The sequence below is a fragment of the Oryzias latipes genome, chromosome 24, assembly GCF_053564925.1.
Source record: "Oryzias latipes strain Hd-rR chromosome 24, Olatipes_Hd-rR_3.1".
NCBI classification, from domain to species: Eukaryota; Metazoa; Chordata; class Actinopteri; order Beloniformes; family Adrianichthyidae; genus Oryzias; species Oryzias latipes.
The window spans coordinates 6,343,513-6,359,185 of NC_136260.1; the positions used below are offsets into that span (position 1 = coordinate 6,343,513).

A 15,673-nucleotide genomic window follows, 5' to 3' on the forward strand; every position below is an offset into this window, starting at 1 on the left:
TTCCAGATGCAGTCATGGATCAGATGACTGCAGGCTATAGAAATGAATGTATAATGGATGACTGGTGGCGATTCCTGCTCTTTTTTTTTAAGGTTAAAGGTTGGCTTTGTGGCAGAGGGAATGCTGGGAATTTAAAAAACGCTCCTCTTGAATTTATATACGTATTTTACTTGTGGAAAATCCCATTTTAAATGTGGACTGTTGGGCCTTGTCATGCAGCAGATGCTCTTTAATCAGAAGATTCATCCTTGACATAAAAAGAACCCAAAAAGTGATCTGTCATAGTAAAGCTTTGGGTTTCAGATGGAGTCAGGCGACCGCGAACGCACCACATCCACGTAAGTCCATGTGCGGAGTTCAAATGCAACGATGTGCTGTCTCTTAAAGCACCCCCCCCCCCCCCCCCCAAAAAAAAAAAACAATAAAAGAAACGATAAAAACTATCTTCTCCGCATTCTGGTTAAGCCTGCAGGCAAAACAATTCGTTAATTAGAATGGGTTTTTTTAAGTGGCCTTCATAACGCTTTAACACCCCCCCCCCCCCCCCCCCGACTCCTCTTGGATTGAATAGAAATAAAGAAAAAACTGATCCAAGTGGAAGAAAAATAATCTGAACTCAGACTAATCTGATTGTTATTAATCATTATAATAATAATTTTTGGAGTGATCGGAGACGAGCTGCATGGCGGGACAGGAACAGATGGGGAGGGGGGCCAATTCCTTAATTAAAGAGTCGATGTCGGCGTCGCGGCGTCTGCGCGCTCCCGTCTGCGCCTTAATGAAACCGAGTCGCTTTGGTTGCAGTTACAGCTGAGAGGGGGCGCGCGGGGGTTTTCCAAAAACAATCCTGATTAGGGGTTTATCATTGCTACGAGTTACAGTTATTACCCCCCTCCCCCCATCCCTCCTCCCTCTATCTCTCTGCTGCTCCTTGAATGGCAGGAAACAGAGAGAAGAAGACTCCTCTCCTCCTCCTCTTCTTTCTGCTCCTCCACTCCTCTCCAGAATGAGCTCCTTTTTACTCTCGTCTTTCTTTTCCTTTGGCTTTATTTCTTTATTTTACATCCCGCATTGATTTGTTTTACTCCCCTCCCCTTTTCCCCCTTTTTTTTACAAATTAAATTTCGATATTTAGTTTGAAAGTTTTTGTTTTTTCAGAATAAAAGCATTAGTGGCCTGAGGGCGACTCCCATTCTGTGGGTGCGTGGATTTTTACCATCTTTGCTCCTCCGTTTTTTTTGTTTTTACAATTTTATTTTTATTTTGAAAGTTTTCTGTTTTATCAGATTAAAAGCATAAGTTTGTAAAACATGTGAACAAAAAAAGAAGAAACAAAAAAAAAAACAGAATTTTTTTCCCCTTTAAATCCAGCTGTGAGATCCTCCCCTCGAAGGGCACGTGCAAAGGTGAGTTAGGCAGGTGAAAACAGACTGGAGATATATAATCACAATTATTCAGACCACACGGTTCACTCATAATGCAGAAAGTCTATGAAAAAAAATAAGACCCCCCCCCCCTTAGGAAGAAAAAAAATGTATTTTCACAAGAGAAAAATGAAAACAAAAATTCTCATTTTTTTATCTGTTCTTTGTTTTAAAAACATCTCTTTTAAATATTTTTTTGTTAAAAATGTTTCAATTTATCAAAACTCCCCGAAAACAATAAGAAAAATAAAAAAGCCCGCCTGCAGACTGCGTGGAAGTAAAATCCTCCCACCCCTTTATGTAAAATCTCTCCAAATTCCACCTTTACGCACGCGGAGCAGGAAAACGCGCAAACACGCAGGTTTTTCTGAAAATCAGATGAAATTCAAACTTACAATTGTAATTAAAAAAAGAAAAATAGTGGGGGGTGGGGAAGAAAAACAAAAACAACAACACAAACACCACGCGATCCACCCGTGAATTCACGCATCGGGAGCGAGCAGTGGGGAGAAAAGCGTCAAAAATGTCCAGAAAACGCCGCGCGCAGGACGCTTTGGAAGCAGGCGCCGGGCTCCTTATTAAGCCGCAGATCCAATATTTATTCCGGGTCTCCTGGGGACGTTCCGCTCCGTCTATTGTCCTCCCATTCCGCGCTGCTGCTGATGCTTCATTTTCAAAACTTCCATATTACCAAGGGACCTACGACATCAGCCGAGAAATACCCCTGCAAGTACAAAATCCGCGCGCCAGCCCCGTCCGTGCAGAGGGAGCCAGCTTTCCGCCGCTTCCAAGAGCGCGAGAGGAGGGACTTTGGCTATTTTTACTGGGGTTTTTTTCTGGGGGGGGGACATTTGAAGACTTTTTTATTTTTGCTGTTATTCTCACTCAGCCGGCCTCGCTATATAGGAGAGGAAATAAAAAGGGATTTTTTGGGGGGGAGAAAGCACAATGTCAGCGACCTTCCCTGGACTTGTCCACGACGCAGAGGTAAGATCTATTGTCAGTTTTTAGGTTTTTATTTCTGATTTTTTTTCGGGGGAACATTTGATTAAAATGTAGAAAAAAGCTTGACAAATAAAGAAGATGCGGTTCCTCTAAATCCCCGCGCGCGAGGTCTGCTCCAGGTGATGAAAGGAAGCCGGGGGGGAAAAGTGAGTTTAGTTCGGGAGGTTCGGGAGGCTGACAGGTTCGCCGTTTTCTTGCAGATACGTCACGACGGATCAAACAGCTACCGGCTCATGCAGCTCGGCTGTCTGGAGTCCGTGGCCAACTCCTCGGTCGCTTACTCCTCCTCCTCGCCGCTCACCTACCCAGCGCCGGCGGGAACGGAGTTCGCCTCGCCCTACTTCTCGGCGAACCACCAGTACACGCCGCTGCACCACCAGTCCTTCCACTACGAGTTCCAGCACTCCCACCCTGCCGTGGGCCCTGAGGCCTATGGCCTCAACTCGCTGCACTCGGGCCAGTACTACCAGCAGATCCACCACGGCGAGCCCGCGGACTTCATCAACCTGCACAGCGCGCGCTCGGCCCTCAAGTCCTCGTGCCTGGACGAGCAGCAGCGGCGCGAGCTGGGCTGCCTCGACGCTTACCGGCGCCATGATTTATCGCTGATGACGTCACACGGCTCGCAGGCCTACGGCGTCGGGATGCACCACCCGGACCAGAGGCTGCTGCCCGCCGCCGGCCTCGGCCTCCCTCCGCCCGCGGCGGACGACCTGCAGGTACCGCTGCTCTTTTTCTACGGGGAGCTACGAGGGACAGAAAAAAAAAATCAAGCAAATATACATAAATTTAGTTTTAGTTAAAAAATATAATTTAATCCGATTTTAATCAATGTGGTTATTTCCAAAGTATTATATTTATTAATATTCATTTGTCACTGTTTATATTTGGCTAAATTAGTGGGCAACAATAAAATAAATATTGAAATTAAATTACAATTGACACTAAAAAATACATTGTATAAATTGCTGGATTATGCTATAGTATTAAGTTAAATAAATGTGCATCATTAGTATTTAAAAATAATAAAAAAATGAAATCATTTTGTCTACAAATAAGGTATGTTTTTTTAAACCCTGACAAACCTGTTGTAAATGTATTATTTTTAATGAAGTTAATTCAAATAGACTTATATCCACAAGTATGCTATATTTAGATTTGTATTACAACAAAACCTTGTAATTGTTGTAGAATTGAAATTGTGGCCTAATAATTAGATCAAAAGTTAAACAGAAATTTTAAATACTCTAAATATATTATTATTATTAAAAATATTATTTCCTTTATTCTTTATTTTCTATGTTAATATGTTTTGGTTGGCATTGTTGATTGATCTTCGAGGTAATGTTGATTACATGGTTATTGTTCGTATTTAATGTATGTTACCTATTTGTTAATAAAGTAAAAACAAAAAACTCCTAACAAAATAGTTAGGAAAATAGAGAAGTAGAAGAAAATACAATTCAAAAAAATATATAAATATTGATTTACTCAATAAAATATAATTCTAGTAGTTGGTTTATTAAATAAAATGTGTGTAAACATGTGAAGCATCTGAGGTGCCTCTGTGGGGAGCAGATCTCCTCATCGTGTCCATTTTTAACTAAATTTGCCTAATGCTAGCTCCTCGAAATGGCTCAACTGTGGCCTCTAGTGGCTGCAGGAAAAGGAAAGAGATCAATGGCAATTTGACGGGGAAAAACAACAACTTTGCAGCAAAGTTTCTGATTTAAAGCACAAGTTTAGGGATGAAGACAAAATTCCTCAACAATCCCTTTTTTCAGTGACGCTATAGCCCCTGATGAATGCATGTTGACAAAATAAATACAGAAAAGAATAAATGCAAAACAAGGGGGGGGGGAATAAATATGTTTATGTTTACATGTTGGTATTTAATTGGGTGGCCTTAATATTCATAAACTTTATTCGCTACAAAGTATTTTAAAAATTGAAATCATTGAGCAAACAGCATCACTGAAAGCTCAATTTTCCTGGATTTTGGGATCATTTGGCTCAAACGTGACCAAACAGGCTAAATCCAAACGCAGGGCCCATCTCTGAAAGGTTAATTGACTGGCAGTCTATACCAGCCTTTTGTTAAACCCATCCACAAGTGCACGTGACCCATATTTTTACATAATTCCCTTTCCATGTTAAAAAAAAAAAGAATGGAGTAAATAAAAAAGCTTCACACGGTTCCTGAGCGCGTGTTTGTGCCCGTCCGGCTGTCTGCCGGAGCAGAGAAAAGCCGAAGAAAAGCCGCTGCTTGCTCCTTTTCTCCGGTAAAGAGCGGATTAACGGATCGGGGCTCGGCGCACAATGGCTGGCTCGAGCGCCACAAAGCACCGTAGTTTATCCAATTAGCGACTTAACGTCAATCAACTTTGCATGCTTTTATTCTGTCAAGAGCAAGCTGCTTAAAGACTGTTTAACACTTTGACGCTTTGTATTGAGCTGCGTTAACTGTTTTCCTGGAGCAGATTGAGGAACGTGAACGCGTCCTGGCGCACGACAACTCCTTCTAACATGTAACATAAAACAATCTTTTTTAAATCATTTGGACAAGTAAAATCGAATATATTTATGTATGCATATTTATATAATGTGTGTCTGATTTGAGGTTTTCTTGGAAGAAATAAAATAGTAGAGTTTTGTGGCAAAAGCCCGACATTTAAGCTTTTCGGGGCATAAAAGAGCGCAGGTTTGACCTTTGATTGGGAAATAAGAAAGCAGAGCAGAGCTCGTGAACCTGGGCGGATGGAACAGATGCGGTCTCGTGGAGCCCCGGTCGCGTGTTTGAGCGCGTTAAAGAGATTTCCACGCGCGAACAAAAGCAGCTGCCACACCTTTCTCCTCAGTCGCGGCGCGGATCCACGCAGGACCTCCTCGCTTTGTATATTGATTTTATAATCACTTTAGTTTCGCAGCTGAAGAAAAGGAAGAGAGCAGGAGCTGGTTAAGAAGGAGCTCCAACAAGATCCCTGCTCCCCCCACCTCCATTTGAGTTTAATAGAATCAGGGGATCTCCAGGCCTCTTTGCTGGGGGGGGGGGGGAGAATTAAGTGTGTTTTTTTTTGACTGAATAAAAAGCGCATGTTCTCCTGTCTTGATGACATCTTTGATAGCAGCCTGATCTGCAGCAAATGCTAACAGGTTTCCACACATGCAAGAGCTGCAGTTCTACACGGAAGTGATCCCCCAAACCCCCACCTCTGCAGAAAAGCATGGACTTTATTAAGTTGGATTAATTTCCTTTTTTTCCCCCAATCAAATAGTTAATGCATCTTTTTTATTTAGCTCAATTTTCGTGAACCAGATTTTTTTAACAGCCTTTGGACACAGTCTGGATATGAAATTAGAGAATGAATAAAAAAAAACATTATTTGTTTCTTTACATTCATCAATTGACTGTTTTTAATACTGTGGACTTGTGTAAAATTCTGGCACATTTTTTTTACATGCTATCAGATCCAAAACTATAGATTCGTCTTCCATACAAGCTCACTGTGAAAGTAAACTTTTATAAAGAATATATGAATAAACATTCATGAAAACAATCTCTAAAGGTTTTCAGGTTATACTTTTATTTCTATTTTTAATGTTTGAAACTACAAATGCCCAAAGAATAGTCATTAAAAGATATTGTGATTAAAATTTACAGTTAAGATTCAATAATATCTAAAAAAAAAAAAAATGTACACACAATGTAAAATTTCAAATTTCAGTGTTGGATTTTCATCAGATTTTTTCTTCTATCAAAATTTTAATGTAAAAACACAATAATTTATCAATAAATAAAATTTAAAGCTAAATGGAATGATTTAGATGTATTTCCTGTGATTCTATTGTATTTTTTCCCATTTTTGGAAATATGACAAAACCTTTTGTTTACTGCTAAATCTTGAAATTCCCCTTATATTTATATTTCATTATAGGCTGTAAAACTTTGAACTCTATTATAACTTTAAAATTCAGTGTTTCAGTATTTTTATTGAATCATAACAACGTATATCCATATTCAATCAATATATCATGAAAGCTTTATAAATTCACATATTTTTAGAGGGGTTGTTGTGGGAGTTCTAATAAAGTGTTCAGGAAGGTTTATTTAAATAAAAAGAAACGTGTTTATTTTCTCTCTTTATTTGTACCCAGACCTGCTAAATACTATCTGAAGGTTTCACTATAAAATTGTAATGTGTCATTTCTTGTGTTTTTCTTAGCATGAAAAATGTTTTTTTGTAAAAATAAATAAATAAATAACAAGAATAAAAATAATCGCTAATATGGAATTTACCCAGAATACATTGCTAATTGCAGCCTATCTTTTTATTATCGGCACTATAGTCAACTATGAAGACTTTTCGGGTGTTTCGTTGTAAACGGTTTCTTAAGGGTTATCACGTTTGGGATTAGCTCTTTAATAACGGAATTAGCGGCTCCGTTGCGGCTGCGCAGGGCTGAGCGGCACGTGAGGCCCCGCAGCTAGCCTAACCCCCGGCTCCTCCTAATGAGCGCGTGTCTCCGCAGGGCTCCGTGGAGGCGCAGTGCGGGCTCGTGCTGAACGGCCAAGGGGGCGTCATCAGGAGAGGTAAGAGCCCCCTCTTTACTCTTTCATATCCTGTCTCTCCCGCTGTCTGCGGCGGCACCGGAGGCCGACACGACAAGACAGCGAGCAGACAGACAAACACGCTCCTCTCTTGTCTGCTGTCAGCGCGCGGCGGCAGCGCAACCCGCCGCGCGCGCACCTGACTGTCACTCAGCGCTCGCGCCTTACAATTAAAATGTCAACAAAGTCACGGCGTTCGTGTAGAAATATCGCCACTATCTTAACCTGACTTGGCGGGCAGAGAAGCTCCGTGTTTGACAGCACACGTAAATATGCCGGTTTGTATTTCTGTTTTTTGATGAGCATTGAGGACTTTCTTTAAAAAAAATTGTCTAAAAGTGCATTAATTATATCCAAACATCTTTTTCAAAAAGCAAACAAACAAAATATAAAGTATTTCTGTAGTAGTCATTCGGATCGCCCATTTCCTTGTATGCTAATTTGGTGGGCGGGGCTATTCTGATTGTAGGGAAGTGATTGGTTGCATCTTGTTTTGCCCTATAAGACTTATACCAATTGTTTGTTTTTCTTTTTAAACGTTTTTCTCTTAAGTTGATAAGTGTAATTTTTAGCAGCTCATTAATACAAAAACCTAGTTTAATTTTTTTAATGAATTGCTTTTGCTAAATCTTAGGATTCAGATGTGCAATAGCCCTGCCTACTCAATTCATGCAAATAATTAAAATAATTTGTTAGGAAAATGCAGACATGTATCTGATCAATTTTTTTATGCATTCATATCACAGTTTTTACCTTTTTAAACAGTTTGCCTGATTTTAAAGCTGGTCACGTTCCACTAGGGGGCAGTGTTGTCACATTAAGGTGTTAACATTAAGTAAAATGTGTTTTTTTAAAATCTCTTTTTAGTTAACCTGTGCAGAACATAACATTATAGATTTAGACTTTATGTGGCAACACCCACCCAATTAACGCACTTTAACGCATCTACTGTACCTGTTCCGCCATTTATGTAATTAGAGAAATCTAACATTCTGTCGTCTGTTACTCTTAAACTGTTTACGCAATTGACGTTATTCTAGCAGATTCTGCAGTTCTTTTTCACCGATATGCAACACTTTAGTAAGGAGTTTACGCATCCACACGGATCGGCTGATTCTGCTGTTTACATCTGCAAAATGTTTCAGTGCAAAGGATGAAAAGCCAGCTGATCTACTCGAAACTGTGGAGGAGTCGCCATAGGTCAAAGAGCACGTGTTCTTTAGGTGTTGCCAGCGACATGTCTGGTGGTAAAGGGTCATTTAGGCAATAACTGTTGATGTTTCGGCCCAAGTCACTTCCTGTCTTCCATACATAATGGGATGTTTAAACTGTAAAAGTTTGAATGTGATCACATTAGTGCTCCTGTTTAGTTCAGCTGTGCATTTATTGATGGTATCCAGCCCAATGGCGCACATCTGAAACGCCTAATCAGTGTCCGCGTGAGCGCAGGTGCACTTTCGCGCATCAAAGCCGTCTCCTTCCGCCCTGGACTGTGCAGAGCTGCGTCTCCGCTTGAATGTTTTATCAGCTCTGCTGGGGTGTCGGGGCTTTTCTCTCGGATTGACGCGGGAATCCCTCCGCCATCACTTTCGGTTAACGGCGCGCCGCATTTGGCCCTGAGCTCAGCCGCTGCAACCATCACAACCAATAATCTTTGCTTTACCTCGCGCTCCCGTATCGATAGCTTCTCTCGCCTCGGGCGGACGCTTTGATATGGAAATGAGGAGCGGGGGATTCAGCCGAGATCATATTAATGTTGTTCTTTCTGACTGGCGCCATGAATATTCACGTAACCCCCTTTTTTTCTCAAAAGAAATCCACTCAAGAATTGCGCTTTTATGAGGATTCGTCTGTGTTTTTAATCATTTTCCACCCCACTGCGCATGCTCGCTCGCTGTCTCCTTTTCCCCCTTAAATATAGTAGGCGTAAACATTTTTTGTTAAAATAGAAAGAGTTTGGCTCTCGTCCCCTTTTCTTTAATTTCCGTGGTAAACTCGTAAAAGGCGCGTGTGATCCGGCTCGCGCCGCCGCCCGAGGCTACTCTCCCGTTACTTAAATACCGTTATCGCCTCTGGGCCCGCGCGCTCCGCTCACTGACTGCAGACCGGCAGCAGCTCTTTTCGGATCGCCCTCGGCAACATAAAATACAAACTACTTTGAATCAAAACATTTTTTAGGAGGGAATTAATATGACGTGAACTCACGCGCGCGCGCCCTGACAGACAGTTTTGACCGGTTCGAGTCCGGCAGGCCTCAGTTCAGCTGCTGAACCCGGAAGGCGAAGAAGATCACAAATAAGTCGTTTTTTTCGATCATTTGCAAATATGTAAGCTACATTACGGCATACATATTGATTAAAGCAAAGAATAATATCGATTTCAACCCTTTTATTCGCGTAAAAGTAACTTTTTTTTAATTAAACACACGAAAATAATAATTTTCTGCATCTTTTTTTTGCTCTTCTAGGAAAAAATCAACCAAAAATTAGAACCAAAAGATTTATTTATGGTCAAAAAGAAACTTCATTAAACCCCTTTAGTACCAATTTCAGGTGGTGTCTACTATTAATTATGAACTGAATAATGGATAAAGAACCATCTGACTGAAACAAAAAGCTTTTCTTCCGAATATTTGCTGTTATTTAATGACATTTTCTACACGGAAAAATCTTCCAAAGCTGCTTTATGAGAATTTCCAAATCAGACCATCTCCAGTATGTATCTGTTTTGAAAAAAACAAAAACATTTTTTTTATTTGCTTTTTTCTGTTCATTTTCTCATCAGCAAAAAACAATGTACACCTTTACAAATCACAACCCAGGAGTTCTTCTTTCTAAGCAACAGATGCCAAATGCTGCTGATGTCACAAATAAAACTACATTTTTTTACACATTTTATCATTGGTATGAAACCACAAAGTCTTTCAAATGCCACTAAATGTCAGAGTTTAAAAAATATATAAATTTCAGTTTTATTAAAAGTTTTTTTCTTTTCAGACAATAATTATTTCTTTTTTTCCAATTCAGTTGGGTCTGAAGGTGGTGATTTTAGATCTTAACAGTGAATATTTCCATTTTTCGCTCACTTTTTTTCAGCTTTTACAACTATCTTATGTATTTTTTCTCTGTTTACATTTTTAAAATGAACTTATGTCATTTCTACGCACATCCAGCTCTCTGCAGGTGTTTTTCATCCATCTTGCATAACTTAAAGCTGCTCAGCCCTCACATTGTTCTGCAGCAAATGGAGTCATGTCTCGGTGGACTTTGTCCACTCTTCCTGTGTCCTCAGGGGGGACGTGCGTAGTCAACCCCACAGACCTGTTCTGCTCTGTGCCAGGCCGCCTCTCCCTGCTCAGCTCCACCTCAAAGTACAAAGTCACCATCGCCGAGGTGAAGAGACGACTGTCGCCGCCAGAGTGCCTCAACGCCTCCCTACTGGGGGGCATCCTGCGCAGGTAAGACGGAGCGAGCCTCCAGAAGAAGCTGCTTCGCCAGCTTCCGAGCTCATCTGCTTCACAGAATCGCAGACGGTTGCTAGTCTGACTCTTAGATTTCCTCTCATAAATCATGGATCCACTGCGACCGCTGGCAGAAGCGGCTCGGAAAAAAAGCAGGAATCAGACAGGAAAAGTTGGGAAAAGGATGCATCTGGCTGCTGAGCCTCACAAAGAGGTCGGTGGGCGAGAGAGGTCGTTGCTCACGCCGCCATGTCCTGGGAGCCAGAGGGAGGCGAGAGCAGGCCAGAGCAGGGGGGATCAGAGGAACGGAGGAAAGCAAGGGTTGCCAGCTCTGGATTATTGATGAGGCAGAGAGAAAGAGCAGGAGGGGGTGGGGGGTGGGGGAGAATATGGTTAGAGACCCCCCCCCCCCACTCTTTTTCAACCAGACTCAAAATGGAAGAATTGAAACTGCTCGTGGACACATTAAAGATGCAAAAACCAGGATTGTTTTCACAGAAAGACTAAACTCTCCTTCTGTCCGCCCTGCAGAGCCAAGTCCAAGAATGGCGGCAGGTGTCTTCGTGAAAAACTGGACCGCTTAGGCCTCAACCTGCCGGCAGGACGACGGAAAGCGGCCAACGTCACGCTCCTCACCTCCCTGGTGGAAGGTGGGTCTCTTTCTTTATCGCAGAAGGATATGGAACCTGCCTCACGCCTCTAATGAGCCCCCGTTTGCTGCTCAGGTGAGGCGCTCCACCTGGCGAGGGACTTCGGCTACACCTGCGAGACAGAGTTTCCCAGCAAGGCGGTGGGGGAACATTTGGCGAGGCAGCACAGCGAGCCCAAAGAGACGAGCGCGCGCAAGAAAATGGTGCTGGCAACAAAGTGAGGAGACGCAAAGTTCTGCAGAAGTTTTTGGTTTTGCATGAGAGCGAGGACGGGAGTGTGGAGTTGGCTCTGTTTTCCTCTGTGGAGACAGATGGCAACTCCCCCCCCCCCATTCCAACTCCCCCTTCTGTTTAACAGGCAAATCTGTAAGGAGTTCCAGGACTTGCTGAGCCAAGACCGCTCTCCTCTGGGCTCCTCTAGACCCACCCCCATCCTGGACCTGGACATCCAGAGACACCTCACTCACTTCAGGTGACACGCCGTACAATCACATCACTGTTTTTCAGTTTCATGCCGCTTTGGCATACATGACAGGGGAAGTGACCTCATTTAATGAATCCTTTAATGCCTAGCCTAAATTACAAAAGCGGGTTTATACAAATACAAACCCAGTGTGTTAGAAGATCCAGAACCCTCTGTTGCAACAGCCAAATCTGTCCAATACTATCTGTCTGCACAAAAGATGAATCATTTAATTACATTCATTACTAATTATTTTAAGCATATTTTTAGTGTTATTTACAAAGTTTTATTCTATTACATTCTGTTCTCATTTGCAGAAATGTATTATAAACGGCCTCAGGTTTAAGATCAATTTGCAGGTTTTACAGTTAAAATGGGATTTTAAGGTTACTCTTCTAAATTTCTACCAAATCAATGGATGTGGGAACCATTGACTGTATATAAGAACTGGACTGAAACAGGAAGTACCCGCTGGCTCCAAGAAGCCAGAATCCCATAGACTTCTATAGAGAAATGAACAGCCGTCACTCTATTTGTCAGAACAACCGTTCTTGCTCTGATGCCTTTTTTTTAACACCTTGTTGGTAATCCTCATTTTTGCATAATATTTTTTCCTTTAGTGCAAGTTATTGAAGCTATAAACTGACCCACCAATCAGATGTCTCAATAAAACTAAGTGATCTAGTGTTGATTGGTTGAAATGTTTCACTGACAGATTTCATTTCAGTGATAGGGGTGTGGTCTTCCAATAAGCTCACTCCTGATTGGCAGGAGTGGTTGCCATAGAAACGTTAACTCAGACCAACTTGCACCAATCACTGCTTACTGACGTCGTCTGGCTCCAACGTGGCGGCATCCGTATTGGGAAAAAAAAAACGGAACTGAATATTGAAAAACTGAATCGACTTTGTTTGGTTGGAGCTGGAAGTGACCTATTTTCTCTGGATGACATCGCTCAGTCCAGTTCTGTTATACAATCGATGATGAAAACACTCGGTTGATCAACTTTGGCTTCATTTCACAACAAGAAACCAAAAATGTGAAGATGCCAAAAGTATATGGAATATTTGTGTTAATGATCGTCTGCCCCCCCCCGTACAGCCTGATCACCCACGGCTTTGGCACACCGGCGGTCTGCGCCGCCCTCAGCACCTTCCAGACGGTCCTGAGCGAGATGCTCAACTACCTGGACAAGAACTCGAACGGGAAAACCGCCAACGACCAGCAGATCAGCAACAGTTCGGAAAAGTCACAGCAGCTGCGGAAAACGGCCGAGTCGCAGAGCAAAGACGGGAAATCGGAAAAGACTGAGTAGCCCCGCCCTCCGAAACCCCCCTGCCCCAGGCCCCTCACGGAAACCCCCGCCCGGCTGGTCCCCGTGCCTTGGAGCGCCGCATTTAGGAATGTGAGCGTGTGTGCGAGCATCCTTCCATCTGATGACGAAGGTCTTTGGCTGTCCTCTAACTCACGTCGACGTGCTACGGTGGCCCTGAGGGTCAAATCACAGCAGCAAATCACTCAATGCAAAAACTTATTAAAGATCACAATTTAAAAATTAAAAAAGCCAAACAAATAATACAAAAACATCACATTTTGGAAATCTAAACAAAATCGAGACCAAAATTCCCAAAAAACTAATCAAGTTCTGGAAAAAAAAGAAATAAATGACAAAAAAATGACACAAAAAAAGGAAACATTTCAGAAAAAGATTTTGCAGACATTGAAATGAAATGTTAAAAAACAAAAAAAAATATTAAACCAAAAAAGGTATGATGGAATTATGGGAAGTTACTGATGAGATATTTGTTTTCATTTTCAACGGGAAGTTACTTGGGAATATCTTCATTTCTAAAGTTCAGTGACTGATCAACTCTTTACCACAGTTCATCAACGTTCTTCTGCTTTTCCTCTTCTTCAAAACTCAAATGTCATCATCCAATCAGTGATGTCCCTTTCCTACCTTTTTCAGTTCTTTTATTTTTTTCCTTTTTCTAGAAATGTGTTTTGTTTATTCGGATTGTATTTTGTCTTTTAGAATTGTCTTATTTTTTTGTCTATTTTGTTTTTTTGGAATTACATTTTGGTTTCTGGAATTTAGTTTTGATTTCTAAAATCTGTTGTCATTCTTTTTAATTCTTTGTTTAGCCTTTTTAATTGTTGTTTAATATGTTTCGGCATTAAGTGATTCGTTGATGTGATTTGACCTTCTGGGCCACCGTACCATGCAACATTTGGATGTTTCCAATCACCCTGACCCCTCCAGACAGGGGGGGGACAAACCACAAACTGACTTCTGAGTCATTTTTCTATTAAACAACAAGCAAACAAAAACAAGCTGGCATATTTCTACCTTTTTTATGATTTTTTTGTTTCCATCCTGAATGAAAAGGAAAATGTTTTTTTTGGTCGTTGAGAGAAAATGGAGACAAATGGGTCCAACGCAGCCATTTTTGTAAAAGGTAACATTATGGTTACACCCCCCCTCCCTGTGCATGTCTATCTTTGTACACCCTCGCCCCCCCAGATTGCGAAACCGACTCATGAACATTTGTAAAGATATATATAAATATTTAAATTACTTTTCTTGTAGGCTTTCGACTATATATATGTTAAATCCTTCTAAAATTCTGGTGTTCAATAAAGACGGTTGTGTTTATTCCTGGCTCCGTGGCATACCACACACACATGCACACACACGTTCACGCTCCATATGTGAACATACACATGTGTGTGTATATATATATATATATATATGAGGAGAGACAAAAGACGGAGAGCGGATCAAAGCCGGTGAGAGGGAATTATCCACATTATGAAAAGCCAGAGTTCCCCTCTCATGTTTGGAGGGGAAGTTCAAACGCCTCCTTTGTGTTCAGGAGTCTGTGTGCAGTTCGAGCGACTTCTGTCAGCTTCTCTGTTTGTTTACATTTAAAAAAACAACCCCAAAAAAAAGAAGAACCCTAATGATAAAACAGAGAGAGGAGCAGCTGCCTGCCGGCGCCTCCATCAGGACTCCACGGGTTCTGTTGACTCTTTAATATTCCAGTCGTTTCTGAAAGGAGGTCACATCCAGCGCGCGACACAAACATGCATAATCAGACAGGATGCATTTACAGTGACGCCTGCACCGGTTTGTCACCCCGGATCAGTGCAAACGCTGCCCTCAGGTGGGTCGGTAATGGTGGTAAAGACAGATGTAAAGGAAGGAAGTGACACAGGTGCAGGATACCAGAATATTCCCAGTCTTGCTGGGATTGTTTGCTCTGCTGTCACACACATCCTCTGTGCAGCGTCTCCCCCAGGAGGGGGTTAACCAGTTTTTGAAGTGAAGCTTTTCTGCAGAGCAGCAAGACTGCTTACTACAGAGAAAATAAATAGCCCACATCCTGAAGAGTTTCAGGTTTGCAATTCTTTTTGCACTAAAAGCTGAACCAGGTGGAGGTCAAGTGACGGTTTTCTTGCATTTATGCTTGTATTGCTAAATATGAACATGACTCAACACTAGATGGCAGTATAAACTCGTGTTAGCCTTAGCTAAAGAAAATAAACTAACGGCTTAAGTAACGCGTTTCAGTTGTCTAAATCATTTTGAAATAAGCCGTCAGGCAGCAGGAATCTCCATGTTGCCTCAGCATCTTTTGAGTCATTTGTCGTCTACGGCCAACGATGTCACACAGCCTAACATAATAAGGCCTGATATTTCACACATTTGTGGTACGAACACCTCATTTGGCTTAGGATCCCCTCTTTCAGAAAAGCGTGTTAGCTTTTACGCCAAAAAATCTAAAATGGTGGCGGCCACGTGTAAAGATGGCGGCCGTCCACACAATTGTTACAAAAATGCTCAATGTCTATTTGCTCCAGTCTCAACAATATGGACTGTTTATGCACAAACTGCAGTCTTTAAACTTGAGGGGTACATTCACAATACTATTATAGTACAGTACCTGTGTATTATAAATATATATCTTCTAATATCTGGTATTTTCTTGTGGATCCCATGCTTTTCTGAAAAATTTGGCCCAATTATTTTAATCCAATATAAAGCAAGGCTTTGATTTA

The 15,673-nt window shown here is 41.7% G+C and overlaps 1 protein-coding gene across 1 annotated transcript; it reads left to right on the forward strand.

Annotated features, from left to right (window-relative positions):
• The first annotated feature begins 2,029 nt into the window (after positions 1-2,029).
• tfap2d (transcription factor AP-2 delta (activating enhancer binding protein 2 delta)) lies at positions 2,030-14,267 on the forward strand. Its single transcript, XM_023953242.2, has 8 exons — positions 2,030-2,411; positions 2,630-3,148; positions 6,960-7,020; positions 10,330-10,495; positions 11,030-11,148; positions 11,224-11,365; positions 11,507-11,620; positions 12,713-14,267. Exons 1-8 carry the CDS (start codon positions 2,373-2,375, stop codon positions 12,924-12,926), a joined length of 1,374 nt encoding a protein of 457 aa, XP_023809010.1. The 5' UTR covers positions 2,030-2,372; the 3' UTR covers positions 12,927-14,267.
• Positions 14,268-15,673: the final 1,406 nt, after the last annotated feature.